The 20,037-nt window shown below is 37.6% G+C and overlaps 1 protein-coding gene across 2 annotated transcripts in view; it reads right to left on the bottom strand.

Annotated features, from left to right (window-relative positions):
- The window catches only part of GABRG3 (gamma-aminobutyric acid type A receptor subunit gamma3), a 675,960-nt gene that overhangs the window by 307,618 nt on the left and 348,305 nt on the right, over nucleotides 1–20,037 (bottom strand). For both annotated transcript variants that reach the window (XM_046006975.1, XM_046006976.1), the window contains 2 exons: nucleotides 2,703–2,923; nucleotides 638–720 (listed from right to left, as the gene is read on the bottom strand). In XM_046006975.1, the coding sequence (XP_045862931.1) occupies nucleotides 638–720; nucleotides 2,703–2,923 (304 nt within the window). The remainder of the gene's footprint in view (nucleotides 1–637; nucleotides 721–2,702; nucleotides 2,924–20,037) is intronic.

Below are 20,037 nucleotides of genomic sequence, written 5' to 3'. Positions count from 1 at the left end.
ATGTAATAGGAACTATCCTAAATTCTACAGATATATTTCCCTATTGAGCTTTACTTAAAATGTTATTTTGTAAACAAACACATAAATTTAATGTTTCCTTTTTTATGTATCCTTGTATACACTAGAATTGTCTTGAAGAATTTAGTTTGTTAGCTAATATTAATCATATGTAAGATATTAGAAAATAAAATAGTGAAAAATTATATTCTACAGTACTGCAATAAGACAAATGAATATATATTTAAATTAATTTTTATCTTTCTATTCAGAAGACAAAATGCCTTGCTTGAAGATGATATTAAACCCAAAAATATCACAAATGAATTTTGTATACTTCAGAGTAATATGCACAGCTCATTAGCATAAAAGTTATTTGTAAGTCAACTGTTCACCAATTTCTGACACTTTCATCATTATAAGTAACAGTCAAGCTGCTCACAGCTTTTCCAAAGTTACCTATTCTGTAACATATGTCCTACACAATAGAATGAAAACACCCATGTGTCTAATACCAAAATCATTATCCATTTTTTCTGTCACGTAATGATGCTATAATCAATCTCATGACCATCTGCCATAAATCAACAGAAGATAGACATTCCTTTACACAGCATTTATACCCCAAGTTGGTACTCACAGCTGGAGAAAATCAACGGGCAGGAGTGCTCATCCATGGGAAAGTTGTGCAGCTGCAGCTGGCATTCTGCATTTATAGTGAGCCTGCAGGAGAGCCAAGGGTCACTCTTGAGGTCAGCCAGGAGGAACCCAGAAAAGTCCCAGGTCAAAGCTAAGGATCAGTCACCTTTCACCACAACTGAGGAGTGAGAGCAGTGCACTTAACTCACTCTCGGCATTGGTGCCATTCAGGGATAACCATTTAGTGGCTTTTGTGTTATTTTGTTCTGTTTTTAATTATTGGTAGCAGAGAGAACTTCAGTTAGTAAAAATTCCAAACTATGTCTAGAAATAAAACCCAAGTCAGAGAGAAGACAAATAAAAACAACTATTATTTTGTTTGTCTTTGTCTTCAATAAGTTTGACTGAATTAAAACCTTCTTCCATTTTCAAACTAGTGTATTTGTCTAAATAGGTATAATGCCAAACTAATCCACTTGTAGAAGGGACTTCATATTTGGACAACACTCTCATTAGACTATGCAGGTGGTGGTTATACAAGTGTGTGCATTGCATCCTTCAAGAGCAGACAGCCCTGGGGCCAGAGTTCCTATGAAGGATGCCAGGATAGGTGATGTCCTCAGTCTGGTTTGCTGAGGCTCACCTTCACTTCAGAGTCTCATCTGCGCTCCTTTAAGACTAATGTGGAAAAACCTGTTATAGACTCCAACTCTCTAAATATAATCCATCAGCTGAGCTACCTGCTGTGGATTTTTTGTTGTTGTTCCCCGCCTGCCAAAATTATTATTTCCCTGAAAGTTGAAATTCTCCAATCTTCCACTTCTTTTGGTTTTAATCTGTACTTTTGTTTGTGCTGTGGATACTTGTTTACCATTCTGAGTTATAGACTTCTCCGCGTGGCCACAACTCACCTGCAATTAAGAGCTCATTTACTGAATGTGGGGCTGAGAGAGGGGAAGGGCCCAGGAGCTGAAGGTGGGCTTCACTGAGCCAAGAAGATAAATGGGTCAGAAGAGTTAGACAATTCACCTTCTGAGGCATGCGGAATTTACAATGCCTTTCAGACACTCAGGAGGAGACATCCCATAGGCAGGTGGCTCCAAGCATCTGGACTCCAGAAACGAAGTCCTGGGTTGGAGGTAGGCATGTGGGAAATCTCAGAATAGATGTGGAAATGGATTAGTTAAGCCAGCAGGAGAGAGAAAAGTGAGTGAAGTAATGAGGAAGTCCTGAGGAGAAAGGGTTTCACAAAAGCAGGAGCAGGAGACAGAGAGAGGAACCATGGTGCTGCAAAGGTGGTGAAAAAAAAAAAAGAAAGTGTTAGAAGAGAGTGAGCATGTATAGTGCTCCTAAGAGGTCATGGGCAGTGGGGACAACAGTGTCTGGAGCGTACCTCCCTGATCCTAACTCTAGGCAAAAAGAAAAGCTGCCCAAGGTGCAGGGTATCCCTCTGGTATGTTACAGCTGGGTGTTCACTTAGACTTGGGCCAGCCTTGTGGAAAGACTTCTGAGAGATACAGACACAGGCACAAACTCTGATAACACTAGTTCTCAATGGTGACTTTGGACAAACAAGTCAGTTCACGTCTTTGAAGTGCTGTTTCTCTTACCTTGCCCAGCTTTGTAAGGGCTGCCTGGCCCCCAAGAAGACTCATTACACTGTAGCTGCCACTTCCATTAAGGCTGTACTGGGAAATGTCCTCTCTGCTCTTTTTTTCCTGTGTTCTTAAATTTGGTTATGATTACATTTGTTAATTAGTATACCAAGACATCTTTATTTTCCTAGCCTAGTTGACCCATGAGCTAAATATATTAAAGATAATTCCACGGCCCACTGCCAACAGAAATGGATTCTGATGAAGGAATCAGTTTATATTTATTGAAGATCATTTGTATGCCTTTATTCTTTATTTTCACATATAGTGGCATTGGAACAAACTTTTTCAGGATCCTGTAGCCTGTTGAACATGAGAAGTGATAGAATGCAACAATGAAAATAGGGTCCCATCTCTACAATGATCTAAATTATCAACCTGTCAGTGATTAAAAATCCACCAACATCTCACCTTAAAGTATAAAGGATTTTCCCATCATTCCAAATTCTGAGGAGCTGATTGGGGGTGGTGATCCAGTGAGCTTCGGCAGTTTTAGAATTACGGAAGATTGTATCTGGAATCCATATTAATCCCACCATGTTGCTGTTCAGAGTGAGTATTTTCATTGTACTGTTGAATCGAAGGCGACTGTCTGTCCAGGTCTGAGCAAAAAATATGTCAATTTGATATTCCTGAAACAGAGCAAAGGAGAGGCAAAGTGGTTCTATTAATGAATTTTCTGTATGCTTTCTTTGTCAAAAGTTTGGCTTTCCTTCATGTTTACACCCTTAACCCCCATGTCCCTTTCTGTTAGCTCTCAGTATAGTGCCTTGCTTAACATGGTAAACATTTTAACAAATGATAACCAGTATTATTAGTGATATTATTATGTGATAAGATATGTACAAAATATTCTGTAAGTCTTAAATGATAAACACATAAAATGTGATAAGGGGCTAGTGGTAGTAGACTATAAATGAAAGCCCAGAATCAGATCCCCCTGCATTCACAAGTCCAAGCTTTAACAGGTAATATGACCTATTGAAGCCTCATTCTAATCTGTAAAATGGGTGGAATGCCCACATCCTAAATGGGTTATAAAGAAGAAAGGAGATGATTAAATGAAAAACCCTTAGTGTCTGGCATAGATCCATACAGTATTAGCTTATATAATAATTATCATTTTCACTTTAAAGTCTTATTGAACCACATACTCAAATCAGAAAGAAAGGTAAGAAACAGGCAACAACAAAGAATTATAAAGGTGACAGACACCCAGGCCAACTGCTAATTCAGAAGAAGGCTGGTGAGGCTCACAGGACCTCTGTAACTAGAAACCTTTTGGTATTCCCAGAACAGAATAAGACTTTGCTGCAACCATTAGATGTGGAATAGGACCAATTTCACCATGAGACCTAAAGAAATGTCCTGAGACTGTACCACCCCAAAGACCATTCCTCTAAGCACAGTTTAAAAGATTATCATCACTATCAGACACATGAAAAAATGTTCATCATCACTACCCATCAGGGAGATTCAAATTAAAACAACATTGAGATACCACCTGACACCAGTTAGGATGGCCAAAATTAGCAAGACAGGAAACAACGTGTGTTGGAGAAGATGTGGAGAAAGGGGAACCCTCTTACACTGTTGGTGGGAATGCAAGTTAGTGCAGCCACTGTGGAGAACAGTGTGGAGATTCCTGAAGAAATTAAGAATAGAGCTTCCCTATGACCCTGCAATTGCACTGCTGGGTAATTACCCCAAAGATACAGATGTAGTGAAAAGAAGGGCCATCTGTACCCCAATGTTTATTGCAGCAATGGCTACGGTCGCCAAACTGTGGAAAGAACCAAGATGCCCTTCAACGGACGAATGGATAAGGAAGATGTGGTCCATATACACAATGGAGTATTATGCCTCCATCAGAAAGGATGAATACCCAACTTTTGTAGCAACATGGACGGGACTGGAAGAGATTATGCTGAGTGAAATAAGTCAAGCAGAGAGAGTCAAATATCATATGGTCTCACTTATTTGTGGAGCATAACAAAGAACATGGAGGACATGGGGAGATGGAGAGGAGAGGGAGTTGAGGGAAACTGGAAGGGGAGATGAACCATGAGAGACTATGGACGCTGAAAAACAACCAGAGGGTTTTGAAGGGGCGGGGGGGGGGGTGGGAGGTTGAGGAACCAGGTGGTGGGTAATAGGGAGGGCACGTACTGCATGGAGCACAGGGTGTGATGCCAAAACAATGAACACTGTTATGCTGTAAATAAACAAATAAAAAAAAATTAAATTTAAAAAATTTATTTTTCTTAAGTGCCAACCAAGCAACAATGTCTGCTACGAAGCTCTGAGCAAAAGATACCATACCTCCTTGCACCCCAAAGTCTTGATTCTACTCAGAACTGGACATCACCATGGACTTACCTTCTTGGAAAAAGAGTTACTTGAGATTCTCTTGAGAAAAACATTCTTAGGTATCCTAACCTATCTTTCCAGATCATTATGACGTTTTCAAGAAAAGATGACCTTTTTCCATTTGATGGAAATAAAGTTTATACAGGTCATCTCAATTTCAACTTACATAAGAGACACTACAAAATTTTGCACAAATTAAAGGCATCAAAAGCTTTAGTGTTTTTAAAATTTTTTTACTTTTCAGAAAAAATATTATAAAAAAGAGTCCCATGAATATTTGACAATATTTTTTTAAAAATGAACAGAAATTTTAATTTTCATGTGGTAATAGTTACAGAAACATTTCATGAGCTCATTAAGTTGGTTTATATACAATCAAGGTACAGTTTTTTTTTTGGAATGAATATGCAGTGTTCTCCTTTTTCTTTATTGCCTTTATAATTATGAAGTTTCCTGAGATTGTGTATACAGCCATGATCACTTTTTATTTTAAAAAGTTAACTGGCCATTATTTTATAGATTCAGTAGTTTATAATGTACATTTAAGTGCATCTAATTGAATAAAAATTTCCAGTTTTGTTTTTGAAAAAAAAAAAGATTATCATCAATTAGGTCCATAGTAAAGAGGATCTAGAAGCAGACTGTTAGAGATTCTTGTATCTTTCATTTCATTTACATGTTAGATACAAAAACGAAGTACTCTTACAGAGTGTGGGTTTAGTAATTCTGAACAAATCCCACATTTATCCTTTCCACTGAGTTTCCAGTTAAAGAACCTTTCTGAGGTAGTTAATACAACTGACCAGATCCTGTTTGTTATTAATGAATCCATTTATTCATCATCTCTTTGCTTCAGTGAGTATGCCATGCCCTGCAAATCACTGAAGACTGAGCACTGTCCCGACAAGAAAATTCTCTCCCTTTATGGAGCTTATATTTTAGCCTGGGAATTAAACATTCAGTTAAGGTTAAAAAAAAAAAAAAAAAAAAAAAAAAAAACAGAAAACAAAAAAAAAACAGCGCAAGTTTGATGGTCACATATAGCAACCAGAAAAATGAATTTGGTTAGGATTCCAGCTAGAAAAAGTAAAAAGCATCCAAGTTTTTAATGTGGAAAAATTATGTATAGGGAATTTGAGTCTTGCTTAAGCATTTGAACTAATCTTTGACAAAGCGGGAAAGAATGTCCAATGGAAAAAAGACAGCCTCTTCAATAAATGGTGCTGGGAAAATTGGACAGCCACATGCAGAAAAATGAAATTGGACCACTTCCTTACACCACACACGAAAATAGATTCCAAATGGATGAAGGACCTCAATGTGAGAAAGGAATCCATCAAAATCCTTGAGGAGAATGCAGGCAGCAACCTCTTCGACCTCAGCCGTAGCAACATCTTCCTAGGAACAACGGCAAAGGCAAGGGAAGCAAGAGCAAAAATGAACTATTGGGATTTCATCAAGATCAAAAGCTTCTGCACAGCAAAGGAAACAGTTAACAAAACCAAAAGACAACTGACAGAATGGGAGAAGATATTTGCAAACGACATATCAGATAAAGGGCTAGTATCCAAAATCTATAAGGAACTTAGCAAACTCAACACCCAAAGAACAAACAATCCAATCAAGAAATGGGCAGAGGACATGAACAGACATTTCTGCAAAGAAGACATCCAGATGGCCAACAGACACATGAAAAAGTGCTCCACGTCACTCGGCATCAGGGAGATACAAATCAAAACCACAATGAGATATCACCTCACACCAGTCAGAATGGCTAAAATTAACAAGTCAGGAAATGACAGATGCTGGCGAGGATGTGGAGAAAGGGGAACCCTCCTCCACTGTTGGTGGGAATGCAAGCTGGTGCAACCACTCTGGAAAACAGCATGGAGGTTCCTCAAAATGTTGAAAATAGAACTACCCTATGACCCAGCAATTGCACTACTGGGTATTTACCCTAAAGATACAAACATAGTGATCCGAAGGGGCACGTGTACCCGAATGTTTATAGCAGCAATGTCTACAATAGCCAGACTATGGAAAGAACCTAGATGTCCATCAACAGATGAATGGATCAAGAAGATGTGGTATATATACACAATGGAATACTATGCAGCCATCAAAAGAAATGAAATCTTGCCATTTGCGACGACGTGGATGGAACTAGAGCGTATCATGCTTAGTGAAATAAGTCAATCGGAGAAAGACAACTATCATATGATCTCCCTGATATGAGGACATGGAGAAGCAACATGGGGGGGTAGGGGGATAGGAGAAGAATAAATGAAACAAGATGGGATTGGGAGGGAGACAAACCATAAATGACTCTTAATCTCACAAAACAAACTGGGGGTTGCTGGGGGGAGGTGGGATTGGGAGAGGGGGAGCGGGCTATGGACATTGGGGAGGCGAGGCGAACCATAAGAGACTATGGACTCTGAAAAACAACCTGAGGGTTTTGAAGGGTCAGGGGTGGGAGGTTGGGGCAACCTGAGGGTTTTGAAGGGTCAAGGGTGGGAGGTTGGGGGAACAGGTGGTGGGTAATGGGGAGGGCACATTTTGCATGGAGCACTGGGTGTTGTGCAAAAAGAATGAATACTGTTACGCTGAAAAAATAAATAAAATGGGAAAAAAAAAGCATTTGAACAGCTAGGGGAACAAAGCTAGGGGCAGGTTATTGTGGGAAGTTTCAGGGCTGAATGAACTCTCAATATCCAGAGGAGCAAGTCCTCCCCTCTGTCCATTTGCCTGCCTAAACATGCCTCTAGGGAATAATAACCTCTGTGTCATTATTGACTTCTGGAACTTTGCACATGTCTCTCGTTAACAGACTCTAAACTTGGAAATGCATACACAGAGAGAAACAAAGAGGAAGTTTGTGTGTATGTGTGTGTGCGTGTGTGTGTGTGCACGCATGTATATGTGTTATTTCCTGTTGTATACTGACTAATTTTAAAATGGGTTTTGTAGCACCAAAAGTCAGTCAGTTAAGTGTCCAACTCTTGTTTTTAGCTCAGGTCATTATCTTAGGGTCCTATAATCGAGTCTCACACTGGGCTCTGAGCAAGGGAGGAGTTTATTTGGGATTCTCTCCCTCTCTCTCTCCTCCTTCCTCCACTCATGCATGTGTGCTCTCTCTTTCTAAAAATTTTTTTAAAAACTTCAAAAATAAATAAGCATGGGTTTCAAGCAATGCTGAAACAAGTAATGCAAGTCACGAAAAGAAAGGCAAATACATATGATCTCACTTATATGTGGAAACTAAAACAAAACAAAACAAAAAACTGAAGTCATGGATACAGAGAACAGACTAGTGGATTCCAGGGGTGGAGACTGAGAAGTGGGAGAAGCAGTAAGGGGAATAAAAATGTATAAACTTCCCATTATAAGATGAATAAATCCCAGGGGTGCAATGTGCAGCATTGTGACTGTACTTGGCAATACTGTATTGTATAATCAAAAGTCACTAAGAGTAGATCATAAAAGCTCTCACCACAAGAAAAATATATTTCTAATTGGATTTATAGTGGTGACCATTTTGCAATATATGTAAATCAAATCATTATTTGTATAACTGAAACGTATATTATGTTAAATGTCAATTTTATCTCAATAAAACTAAAATCAGTACATTGAAAAAGAATGCTATAACAAATATATAACATGTAGTGTTGGCTTAGGACTGGAAGCAAGGTTGCTCATGTCACACATGGGTAAAATGTTTGTAAAGTTGACACCTGCAGTAAGGCAGAGCATGTCTAATGAGTACAGAGCTCTTTGAACAATGGTTGGAAAAGGAACATTAATTAGAATGTGTTGGTGCTATTGACTGTGCTTGGTAAGTTTACATAAGAAAGAAATTATCTCAAGCTAATTGGCCAGTTGGAAAGCAGTTATAAAAGAGAAAAGAAAGATAAATCACATACAGGTTCTTATAGGGTTAGAAAAGGCAACTGCTCCTCATCTCCATCAGTAAATCATATCAAGAAATCCCTTGAGAGGCATAATACTCCATCATGTATAGGGACCACATCTTCCTTATCCATTCATCCGTTGAAGGGCATCTTGGTTCTTTCCACAGTTTGGTGACCGTGACCATTGCTGCTATAAACATTGGGGTATAGATGGCCCTTCTTTTCACTACATCTCTATCTTTGGGGTAAATAACCAGTAGTGCAATTGCAGGGTCATAGGTAAGCTCTATTTTTAATTTCTTGAGGAATCTCCACACTGTTCTCCAAAGTGGCTGCACCAACTTGCATTCCCAGTTAAAAGCCTATTGAAACTCAGTTTTGCAGAAATAATCAGACCACTGCTAAAAATTGGTAAATGGGTTAAGTTGCCACCCTATAAAATCTTTAATTGTATATGGTTTCAGGATAAGAGAAAAGGTCTAACTCTTCCACTGAAGGCTGATATAGCCAAGGCACTTGTACTTAATTTAAAAGAAGGAGTAAGAGTTCATTTGAAAGTAAAAGGGTGGGAGAGGCAGTGACATGGGAAAGTCAAGGCACTTATTGCACCCTAGAATTGCATTGACAAAAGTTCTGTGAATGTGGCTATGCACATTTGAAACTCTCTTAAGGTAAGAAGCTGGCTAGATTTTAGAGAGTTCTACTGCCAAAGGACCATCAAGTCAGGAAGAGATGTCTGTGACTATTTGAAACTAAGATGTACTTTTGCATTCCTATTTATAAAGGGCAGATTGTGATCTGGAAAAGCTGATTAGACCTTAATGGAGGCTTCTTCTCCAATGCCCACTTTCCCATGACCAATGCAGTTAGTGGAAAAATAATAAACTCTTGAACAATGGAGTCAAGAGCCAGGGAAAATTGTCCTTTGGAGCCATACCCTGGGAGCAGAATTAGTTTAATCAAAGGAGATGCATTCTTCCCAGGGAAGAGAGCCTGCTCAGGATCTGTCCAGTGGGGTCTCAGAATTGCTGCAAACCAGTGAGTTGACTGTGATTTTCTTGGCTCTTCTCCATCACTATAAATATACTACACATGTGGGGATAGGTCAAATAGCTTTTCTTTTTGTTTAGGAGTCAGTGGACAAAGGAAAACCATGTGAATTAATGTGGGTGCCAGCACACATACACATAATCTTGAGCTTGGGGCTGGGACCAGGTGGACCTTTTGGGATGCTTCATTTGAAGAAGGGTAGGCTGAATCTTCCCTGACATAGGAGAGAGAAAATATTTGGCAGCTAGATACAGATTATGGTGGTCATTGGTCCTAGTCACCAAATACTGAAGGAGCCCACTCTGTGTATTTGGGGTAGAATTGCATCTCCCTTACTGCCTGTTGGGGCTGTGTCTGGCCATCTTATTTGTGATGAAGTGAAATGTAAACAGAGTAGGGTGTGCCATTTCTGGGATGGTGTTTTCAGAGCACAACCCCTTTATAGACTCTGAGAAACTATGGAGCACAGTCTCTGTTGATTCATGCTGGACACATATTGTGGATGCAGAATTTCCTGGAGCAGTTTGTAAGAGGATCACTCCTCAGCCTGTACCAACTGGTACCCAGGAAGAGTTGGAAAGGGGAGTGGGATGCAGGGAGGAGGTGCTGCCTTCTTTATTGAGAAGGTGACTTATAACAAAGACCTTGGTGAGGTACAGGAGTGAGCCATACAGATAAGTGGAGCAAGCAAGTTCAAAAGCATACTGGATGAGCAAGTAATAATTCTGCCAGACTGAGTAGACTGAATGAGGTGGGTAGGCACCTTAACTCCTTGAGGCCAGGGTTTTAGCCTTACAATGGTGCTGTGTAAAAATGGCAAAACAAATAGTGTCCTGAAGATAGGACCCTCCTCTCCTATTGTCTCTGGTTCCCATTCCCATTAATACCCAGGTAATGTACCTTCACAATAAAATACTTTGAAATGCAGATCTGAAATCAGTAAATTATATAGCAAGATGAGAACATTATCCAAAGTTACTCTTATGAGGTACAGATGCTTCAGTACCTTCTAGGCTCTTATTACTGAGAAGAAGACTATAATAACCCTTCCTCTCAGGGGGTAAACTGAGACCTAAGAGATTAAGTAATTTTCATCAGTCACACAGCTGCTAAGTACCGATTGTTCTAAACTACACAGTCAAAACCTGCTTCCCTGGAGGTGACTGAGAGCAATTGAAATCTAGTTGTTAGAGGTAGAAACCACTGGAAATGTGAAAGGAAGGGCTCCAATGCAGAAGTTCCCTCCTTGTTCACCCTGTTTGCAAACCACACAAGGTTACTTTCTTTGGACTCAGTTTTCCTATCTATAAAATGGGGTGGTTAATGTAGATTAAATGTAAGGACCTTCCAATTCTAACATTTTATATTTCCATATTAGTGTTTCACTGTTGAAAGTAATTTTCCATTTCCCTCCTTTCTGTCTTAATTTTGCAATAAAGATGAGATAGAAGGACTTCTATACATGTTCTATTTCCTGCCACTGGAAAGAACTTTGTATGTTTGAGTTCTGCATGAAGTACAGTTGCCTCCCCCCATCATCTTCAGGGGTATATATTCTCTGACCCCCACTGGATACCTGACACCATGGATAGTACTGAACCTTATATATACTATGTGTTATTTTTCCTATACATACATACCTATGATAAAGTTTAATTTATAAATTAGAGATATAAGAGATTAATAACTGATTAAAAAAAGTTATAACAAATGTATTGTAAAAAAGTTAATGAATGTGATCTTTCTCAAAATACCTTATAGTACTGTAGTCATTCTTCTTCTTGTGATGATGTGAGATGATAAAATGTGTATGTGATGAGCTGATGAAATGAATGACATAAGCATTGTGACATAGCATTAAGCTACTACTGACCTGATTATAGATCAGAAGGAGAGTCATCTCTTCTGGACTGAGGTTGATTAAGGGCTCGTGAAACCACAGATAAGTGGGGACCACTGTAATCAGAGCCACATGTGAGGCTGCAGCTTGCAAAGTGAGATATGGATTCCTGTCCCGAACCCCAATATTACTTTCTCGTAAGGGGGAAGAGCACACCATGATGTTCTGGGATTGGGGACAGTGGGGTTTGGAGGGATGCTCATTTATTCTGAAGCCCTGATAGAAACTCTAACTCAAGAGGATATAGTGCAGATGGTATGTGTGGTACATGGGGTAGATGTTTTATTGTGTCTACATTTGATTAAATGTTGAAGAAACACTTCCTAGCCACAGAGAAATATTTTTATGTTTTTCAAACTTTCTTTGTAATGTCATTAATCATTTTTCCTTTCTGTAGAAGAAAAAATCATTCTTACAAATAAACATTTTATGTAATTGATAAGTAGCTGTAAAATTAAAGTGTTTAAAATACTAGTGAGTGTAACACGTGATAAATGTGCAGAATCCCCCAGTTTAAAACATCATGCTTGTGGAAAACCTATGTTCATAATTTGTTTTAATAATTGGAGAGCTTAATGATTCTTAAATAGGCCATGAATTATTGCAACATGTGGAGCATTTTGACAAAACAGAAGAAAAATCATGCTTCTTAATGATATTAATTTGTTACTTCTAAAACTCAGAAAAATTACTTCCTAACACTTTCCCCTTTCCTTTACCACAGAAGAGGGTCAAATGGAAAAAAAATGATTAATAAAGGACAGGGACTTTGAGATTGGGTTTGCAGGAGACACACTTTCCCAGGGGGCAGAGACTTTCTTCCTTAGATCTCAAGCATATTAGCACCATGCCTGGTACTGATGGATAAATATATTAGTAAAATGAATCACTGGAAATTTTCTTTATAAAATGGTAATCGCAGACCCATTCCAATTATAGGCTGCTCAGATATATCATCTAGGGGCAAAGGTTAGTTGAAAGTCTAAGAAGTACAACACAAAGTTATCCAAAGGTGTTCATTTTTCCTTAAACATTTCCTTAATTAAACACAGCTTCTGCCACTTTCAGATTTCCATTTGAAAATGTACCTATCCTTGCTACCCAAACTCTCACTGTCTCATTATTCACTATGACAGTTCACAAACATTATTATCCAAATTTACTACTAAGTGGAAAATCTGTGATGTTGAATCTTTTTTTTTTTTTAGATTTATTTATTTATTTTTTTTCAGCGTGATGTTGAATCTTTATGTGCACATTAGCAAAACTTTAAAGAGGTAGATGAAGGGTAAAATTGTGTTTTGTACTTTGGAAAGTTATTTGTGAAAACAGCTATAAAGATTCTTTTTTATTTTGTCCATGGCCTTGTCCATGTGACTTAATAGCAAATGTGACAGCAGCAGAAATTTGGAAAGTCTTGAGTGCTAGGGCTGTCCCTTCTTATTGCTTTGGGGAACACTGTAACCACCAAACAAATGAGTCTAGGTCAATCTGCTAGAAATGAGACAAATGCCCAGACATGTTCATGGCCCTAGCTAAAGTCAAGCCAACACCTAGACAGATGAGTAATGCCATCATTGACTAGACAATCCTAACCTAACCATCCTAGATTGTAGAGCTTACACAACCAATCCAGGAATCATGAGGAATAATAAAAACCCACAGATTTTTAGGATGGTTTGTTACACAGCAAGCTGACCGATAGACCCATATATCAGATGTTACATTTATTGGCATTACATTTTTCAATCCCCATCCCTTTCCTAGAAAGTTTAACTCCTCAAAGTTTGTGATATTCATGTCTTCAAACCTACCAAAAAAACTGAGCCCAATTTTAGATAGTATCTTTATTATCTTTTGGATCCTATCTCTCTATTCTTTACATCATAGCATCTATTCTTTGAAATGGGGAAGAAAATTATAGTTCATAACCAGCACAGTACTTAGATAGCCTTTTTGGGTTGTTATATAGGTGTTTAAGAGTATTTCATTGCTTTTTTTGGTTTAAATTCAATTAGCCAACATATAGTACATACTTAATTTCAGATATAATGTTCAATAATCCATCAGTTGCATATAACACCCAGTGCTCACTACATCACTTCCCCATCCCCTGTTATTTCTTATATTTCACATATGCATGAAACTGTATGATAATTATCTATGATTGATTTACTTCACTTAGCATAATACCCACCAGATCTGTCCAAGTTGATGTAAATGATGAGTATTCATCTTTTCTGATAGCTAAGTAATATTCCTTTGTGTATGTACATCACACCTTCTTTATCCATTCATCTTTCAAAGGACAGCTCAGCTCTTTCCACAGTTTGGCTATTATGGATATTGCTGCTATGAACATTGGGGATAGGTGTCCCTTTGAATCACTAAATTTGTGTCTTTGGGGTAAAAGCCTAGTAGTGTAATTGCTAGGTTGTAGGGGAGCTCTATCTTTAACTTCTTGAGGAACCTCAATACTGTTTTCCAGAGTGACCATACCAGTTTGCATTCCCATCAACAGCATAAGAGGGTTCCACTTTTTCCACATTCTTGCCAACATTTGTTGTTCCCTATCTTGTTAATTTTGACCATTTGGACTGGTATGAGGTGGTATTTCATTGTGGTTTTGACTTGCGTTTCCCTCATGCCAAGGGATATGGAGCATTTTTTCATGTGTCTGTTGATTTGTCTTTCTTCTTTGGAGAAATGCTGTTTATATCTTTTGCTCATTTCTTGACGGGATTCTTTGTTTTCTCAGTGTTGAATTTCATAATTTCTTCATAGATCTTAGATACTAGCCCTTTATCTAATATGTCATTTGCAAATATTTTCTTCCATTCCATAGGTTACCTTTTAGTTTTGTTGACTGTTTCCTTTGTTGTGTAGATTTTTATCCTGATGAAGTCCCAATAGTTCATTTTTGCTTTTGTTTCCCTTGCCTTTTGAGAAGCGTCTAGTAAGACATAGCTCTGGTAGAGGTTGAAGAGGTTGCTGACTGTGTTCTCCTCTAGGATTTTGATGGATTCCTGTCTCACATTTAGATCTTTCATCCATTGTGAGTTTATCTTTGTGTATGATGTAAGAAAATGGTCCAGTTTCATTCTTCTACATGTGGCTGTCCACTTTTACCAGCACCATTTATTGGAGAGACTCTCTTTTTTCCACTGGATATGTTTTTCTGTGTGGTTGAAGGTTAGTTGGCCATAGCGTTGAGGGTCCATTTCTGGTTTCTCTATTCTGCTCCATTGATCTATATGGCTGGTTTTGTGCCAGTACTGTATTTTTTTTATATGATCACAGCTTTGTAATATAGCTTGAAGTCCAGAATTGTGATGCCACTAGCTTTGGTTTTCTTTTTCAACAGTTCTCTGGGTATATGGGGTATTTTCTGGGTCCATACACATTTTAAGATTATATGTTGCAGCTCTGTGAAAAATGATGGTATTTTGATAGCAATTGCATTGAATGTGTGTATTGCTTTGGGTAGCATAGATATTTTAACAATATTTATTCTTCCAATCCATGAGCATAGAATGTTTTTCCATTTCTTTGTGTCTTACTCATTTTTTTCTTTAGTGTTCTGTAGTTTCCTTTACCTCTTTGGTTAGGTTTATTCCTAGGTTACTTATGGGTTTTGGTGCAATTGTAAATGGGATCAATTCTTTAATTTCTCTTTCTTCTGTCTCATTGTTAGTGTATAGAAATACAACTGATTTCTGTGGGTTGATTTTATATCCTGTCACTTTGCTGAATTCCTGTATGAGTTCTAGTAATTGTGGGGTGTAGTCTATTGGGTTTTCCATATGAAGTATCATGTCATCTGTGAAGACTTGACTTCTTCTTTGCCATCTGATGCCTTTTATTTCTTTTTGTTGTCTGATTGTGAAGCTAGACTTCTAATACTATATTGGACAACAGTGGTGAGAGTGGGCATCTCAGTTGTGTTCCTGACCTTAAAGGAAAAGCTGTCAATTATTCCCCACTGAGAGTGATATTTACTGTGCACTTTTCATAGATGGCTTTTATGATATTGATGTGTGTTTCCTCTCTCCCTACACTATGGAGAGTTTTATTTGAGGAAGGATGCTGCATTTAGCCAAATGCTTTTTCTGCATTAATTGAAAGGATCATATTGTTCTATAATCCTCATTTTTGAATGGGCCTTTTTCTTTTTGAGGGATCAAGGTAATGCTGGCCTCACAGAATGAGTCTGGAAGTTTTCCTTCCACTTCTTTTTATTTGCTTTTATACAGTTTCAGAAGAATAGGTATTATTGGTAGAATTCCCCTGGAAAGCCTTCTGACCCTGGACTCTTGTTTGTTGGGAGATTTCTGATCACTGCTTCAATTTCCTTACTGGTTATGTGTCTGTTCTGGTTTTCTATTCTTCCTGTTTCAGTTTTCATAGTTTATACATTTCCAGGAATGCAACCATTTCTATCAGATATAATTAGTTGGCATATATTTGCTCATAATATGTTCTTACAATTGTTTGTATTGGTTGTGATCTCTCCTCTTTCATTCATGATTTTATTAACTGGAGTCCTTTCTCCTTTTTAAAAGTATGGCTAGGAGTTTATTGTTGATATTAATTTTTTCAAAGAAGCAGCTTCAAGTTTCATCGGTCTGTTCTATTGTTCTTTTGGTTTCTATTTCATTGATTTCTACTCTAATCTTTACTATTTCTCTTCTTTGGCTTAGTTTAGGCTTTATTTGCTGTTCTGTATCCAGCAACTTTATTAGTATGTTTAGATTGTGTATTTGAGATTTTTCTAACTTTTTGAGAAAGAATTTTATTGGTTTGTACTTCCCTCTTAGGACCACCACAATTGTATGAAAACTTTAGAACAGTTGTGTTTTCATTTTTATTTGTTTCCATGAATTTTTTTTCCATTTTATTTATTTTTTCAGCATAACAGTATTCATTCTTTTTGCACAACACTCAGTGCTCCATGCAAAACGTGCCCTCCCCATTACCCACCACCTGTTCCCCCAACCTCCCACCCCTGACCCTTCAAAACCCTCAGGTTGTTTTTCAGAGTCCATAGTCTCTTATGGTTCGCCTCCCCTTCCAAATTTTTTTTTTAATAAACATATAATGTATTTTTATCCCCAGGGGTACAGGTCTGTGAATCGCCAGGTTTACACAGTTCACAGCACTCATGATAGCACTTACCCTCCCCAATGTCCATAGCCCCCTCCCCCTCTCCCAATCCCACCTCCCCCCAGCAACCCCCAGTTTGTTTTGTGAGATTAAGAGTCATTTATGGTTTGTCTCCCTCCCAATCCCATCTTGTTTCATTTATTCTTCTCCTATCCCCCTAACCCCCATGTTGCTTCTCCATGTCCTCATATCAGGGAGATCATATGATAGTTGTCTTTCTCCGATTGACTTATTTCACTAAGCATGATACGCTCTAGTTCCATCCACGTCATCGCAAATGGCAAGATTTCATTTCTTTTGATGGCTGCATAGTATTCCGTTGTGTATATATACCACCTCTTCTTGATCCATTCATCTGTTGATGGACATCTAGGTTCTTTCCATAGTCTGGCTATTGTAGACATTGCTGCTATAAACATTCGGGTACACGTGCCCCTTCGGATCACTATGTTTGTATCTTTAGGGTAAATACCCAGTAGTGCAATTGCTGGGTCATAGGGTAGTTCTATTTTCAACATTTTGAGGAACCTCCATGCTGTTTTCCAGAGTGGTTGCACCAGCTTGCATTCCCACCAACAGTGGAGGAGGGTTCCCCTTTCTCCACATCCTCGCCAGCATCTGTCATTTCCTGACTTGTTAATTTTAGCCATTCTGACTGGTGTGAGGTGATATCTCATTGTGGTTTTGATTTGTATTTCCCTGAATTTTTTTTTAATTCTTCTTTAATTTCCTGGTTGACCCATTCATTCTTTAGTAGGGTGTTCTTTAAATTCCAAGTGTTTGACTTCATTCCAAATTTCCTCTTGTGATTGTGTTCAAGTTCCAGAGCATTGTGGTCTGAAAATATGCAGGGAATAATCCCAATATTTGGTACTGGTTGAGACCTGATGAGTGACCCTGTATTTGATCTATTTTGGATAATGTTTGATGTATACTTAAGAAGAATGTGTATTCTGTTGTTTTAGGATATGCTTTGTATATATCTGTGAAGTCTGCCTGGTCCAGTGCATCATTTAAGGACCTTCTTTCCTAGTTGATCAGCTTAGATGATCTGTCCATTGCTCTGAGTGGGTTATTTAATTCCCTACTATTATTGTATTATCTTTGACATGTTTCTTTAATTTTGTTATTAATTGGTTTATATAATTGGCTGTTTCCAAGTTAGGAATATAAATATTTATAATTGTTAGATTTTTTTGTTGGATAGACCCCTTAAGTATGATGTAGTGTCCCTCTTCATCCCTTTGGTTTAAAACTAACTTGTATTATATACCTGGCTTGCTGACTGAATCAATAGCCTATGTCATTTTTAGAACTCTGTATGTATATGTGCATAATTATATTTTAATTTTATTATTTTATTTTATTTTAATGTTATGTTAGTCACAATACAGTGACTCACTAGTTTTTGATATAGTGTTCCATGATTCATTGTTTGCATATAATATCCAGTACTTCATGCAATCCATGCCCTCCTTAATACCATCACCAGGCTCACCCATCCTCCTATCCCTATCCCTTCGAAAACCCTCAGTTATTTCCCAGAGTCCATAGTCTCTCATGTGTTTTAATTGTTTACATTAAAATGTACTACCTAGATACAAATTCCATTTTGGAATCTTCAGTACTTATAATTAATGAAAATGTACCTTTTATAATACAAGTACAAAAAGGATACTAATTGATCAATATGCCATGTATTTTTCCAATTGCAGGAAACGATTAAATTGTATACATAAAAAACTAATTTTTCTAATATGAATATTGCTACCCCAGCTTTCTTTTGATGTCCATCAGCATGATACATGGTTCTCCACCCCCTCATTTTCAATCAGGTTATGTCTTTAGGTCTGAAATGAGTATCTTGTAGACAGCATATGGACAAGTCTTGCTTTTTTATCCAATCTGATACCCTGTCTCTTTTGATTGGAGTATTTAGCCCATTTACATTCAGAGTAACTACTGAAAGATAAGGAGTTAGTGCCATTGTATTATCTGTACAGTCCCTGTTCCGTAGATTGTCTCCGTTTCTTTTTAAACTATGTTACTTTTGTCTCTCTTCACTTACAGGATACCCTTTAATATTTCTCCAGGGTTGGAAATTCTTTTAGTTTCTGTTTGTCCAGGAAGTTCTTAATCTCTCCTTCCATTCTGAATGTGAACCTTGCTGGATAAAGTATTCTTGGCTGCCTATTTTTCTCATTTAGTACCCTGAATATATCATGCCACCCTTTTCTGACCTGCCAAGTCTCTGTGGATAGGTCTGCTGCCAGTCTAATGACCCTACCCTGTAGCTTAAGAACCACTTGTCTTGAGATGCTTTTAGGATTTTCTCTTTATCTCTGAAATTTTCAAGTTTCACTATTATATGTTGGGGTGTTGATCTATTTTTATTGATTTTGAGGGGGGATTCTCTCTACCTCTTGGACTTGATTGCCTGTTTCTTTCCCCAGATTAAGGATGTTCTCAGTTATGATTTGCTCAAATATTCCTTCTGTCCCCTTCTCTCCTTCTTCTTCTTCCTCTGGGACCCCAGTGATTCTAATATTGTTTCACTTTATGATATTGATGCTTTCTCAAAACCTTCCCTAATGGTCCATTAGTTGCTTTTCCCTCTTTTCCTCAGAACCCTTCATTTCCATCATCTTGTCTTCTATGTCACTGACTCTCTCTTCTGTGCCATTTATCCTAGTAGTTAGAGGATCTATTTTAGACTGCTTCTCTGTTAAGTCATTTTTAACTTCAGCATCATTAAAATTTATTTTTGTACTAAGAGATTCTCTAGTGTTTCTTATGACTTTTTTCAACCCATCTAGTAACTTTATAATCATTATTCTGAATTCCAACTCTGACATTTTACTTATATCCATACTGACTAGATCTGTGGTAGAGAAATTTACTTCTGGTTCTTTCTTTTGTTGTGAATTCCTCCTCCTATCATTTTGCCCAGAGAAGAGTGGATGAACAAGAGAGCAAAATCAAAAATATCAACCATGACCCAAGCGAAATACACACTAGACAAATCCGAAGAGGTCAGAAACCAAAAAAGAAAAGAAAAAGATAAAAGGGGAGAGGGGAGAGAGAATATAATGTCCACTTGGACAAAACAGGGTGATCCACTTGGTCCTGGGTGTATTTTAGTCTACTTGTTAGAAAACACTAAATCCCAAATTTGTAAAGAAAACAAATTATATATATATAATATATATATATATATAATATATATATATTATTTTATTATATATTATATATTATATATTATATATTATATATATATATTTGTTTTCTTTACAAATATATATATATATGAAAATATATATATATATGAAATTGAGCACAGTGAAAAGAA

The sequence above is a fragment of the Meles meles genome, chromosome 6 (assembly GCF_922984935.1).
Source record: "Meles meles chromosome 6, mMelMel3.1 paternal haplotype, whole genome shotgun sequence".
NCBI lineage: Eukaryota > Metazoa > Chordata > Mammalia > Carnivora > Mustelidae > Meles > Meles meles.
This window is presented reverse-complemented; position numbering and strand designations above follow the sequence as displayed.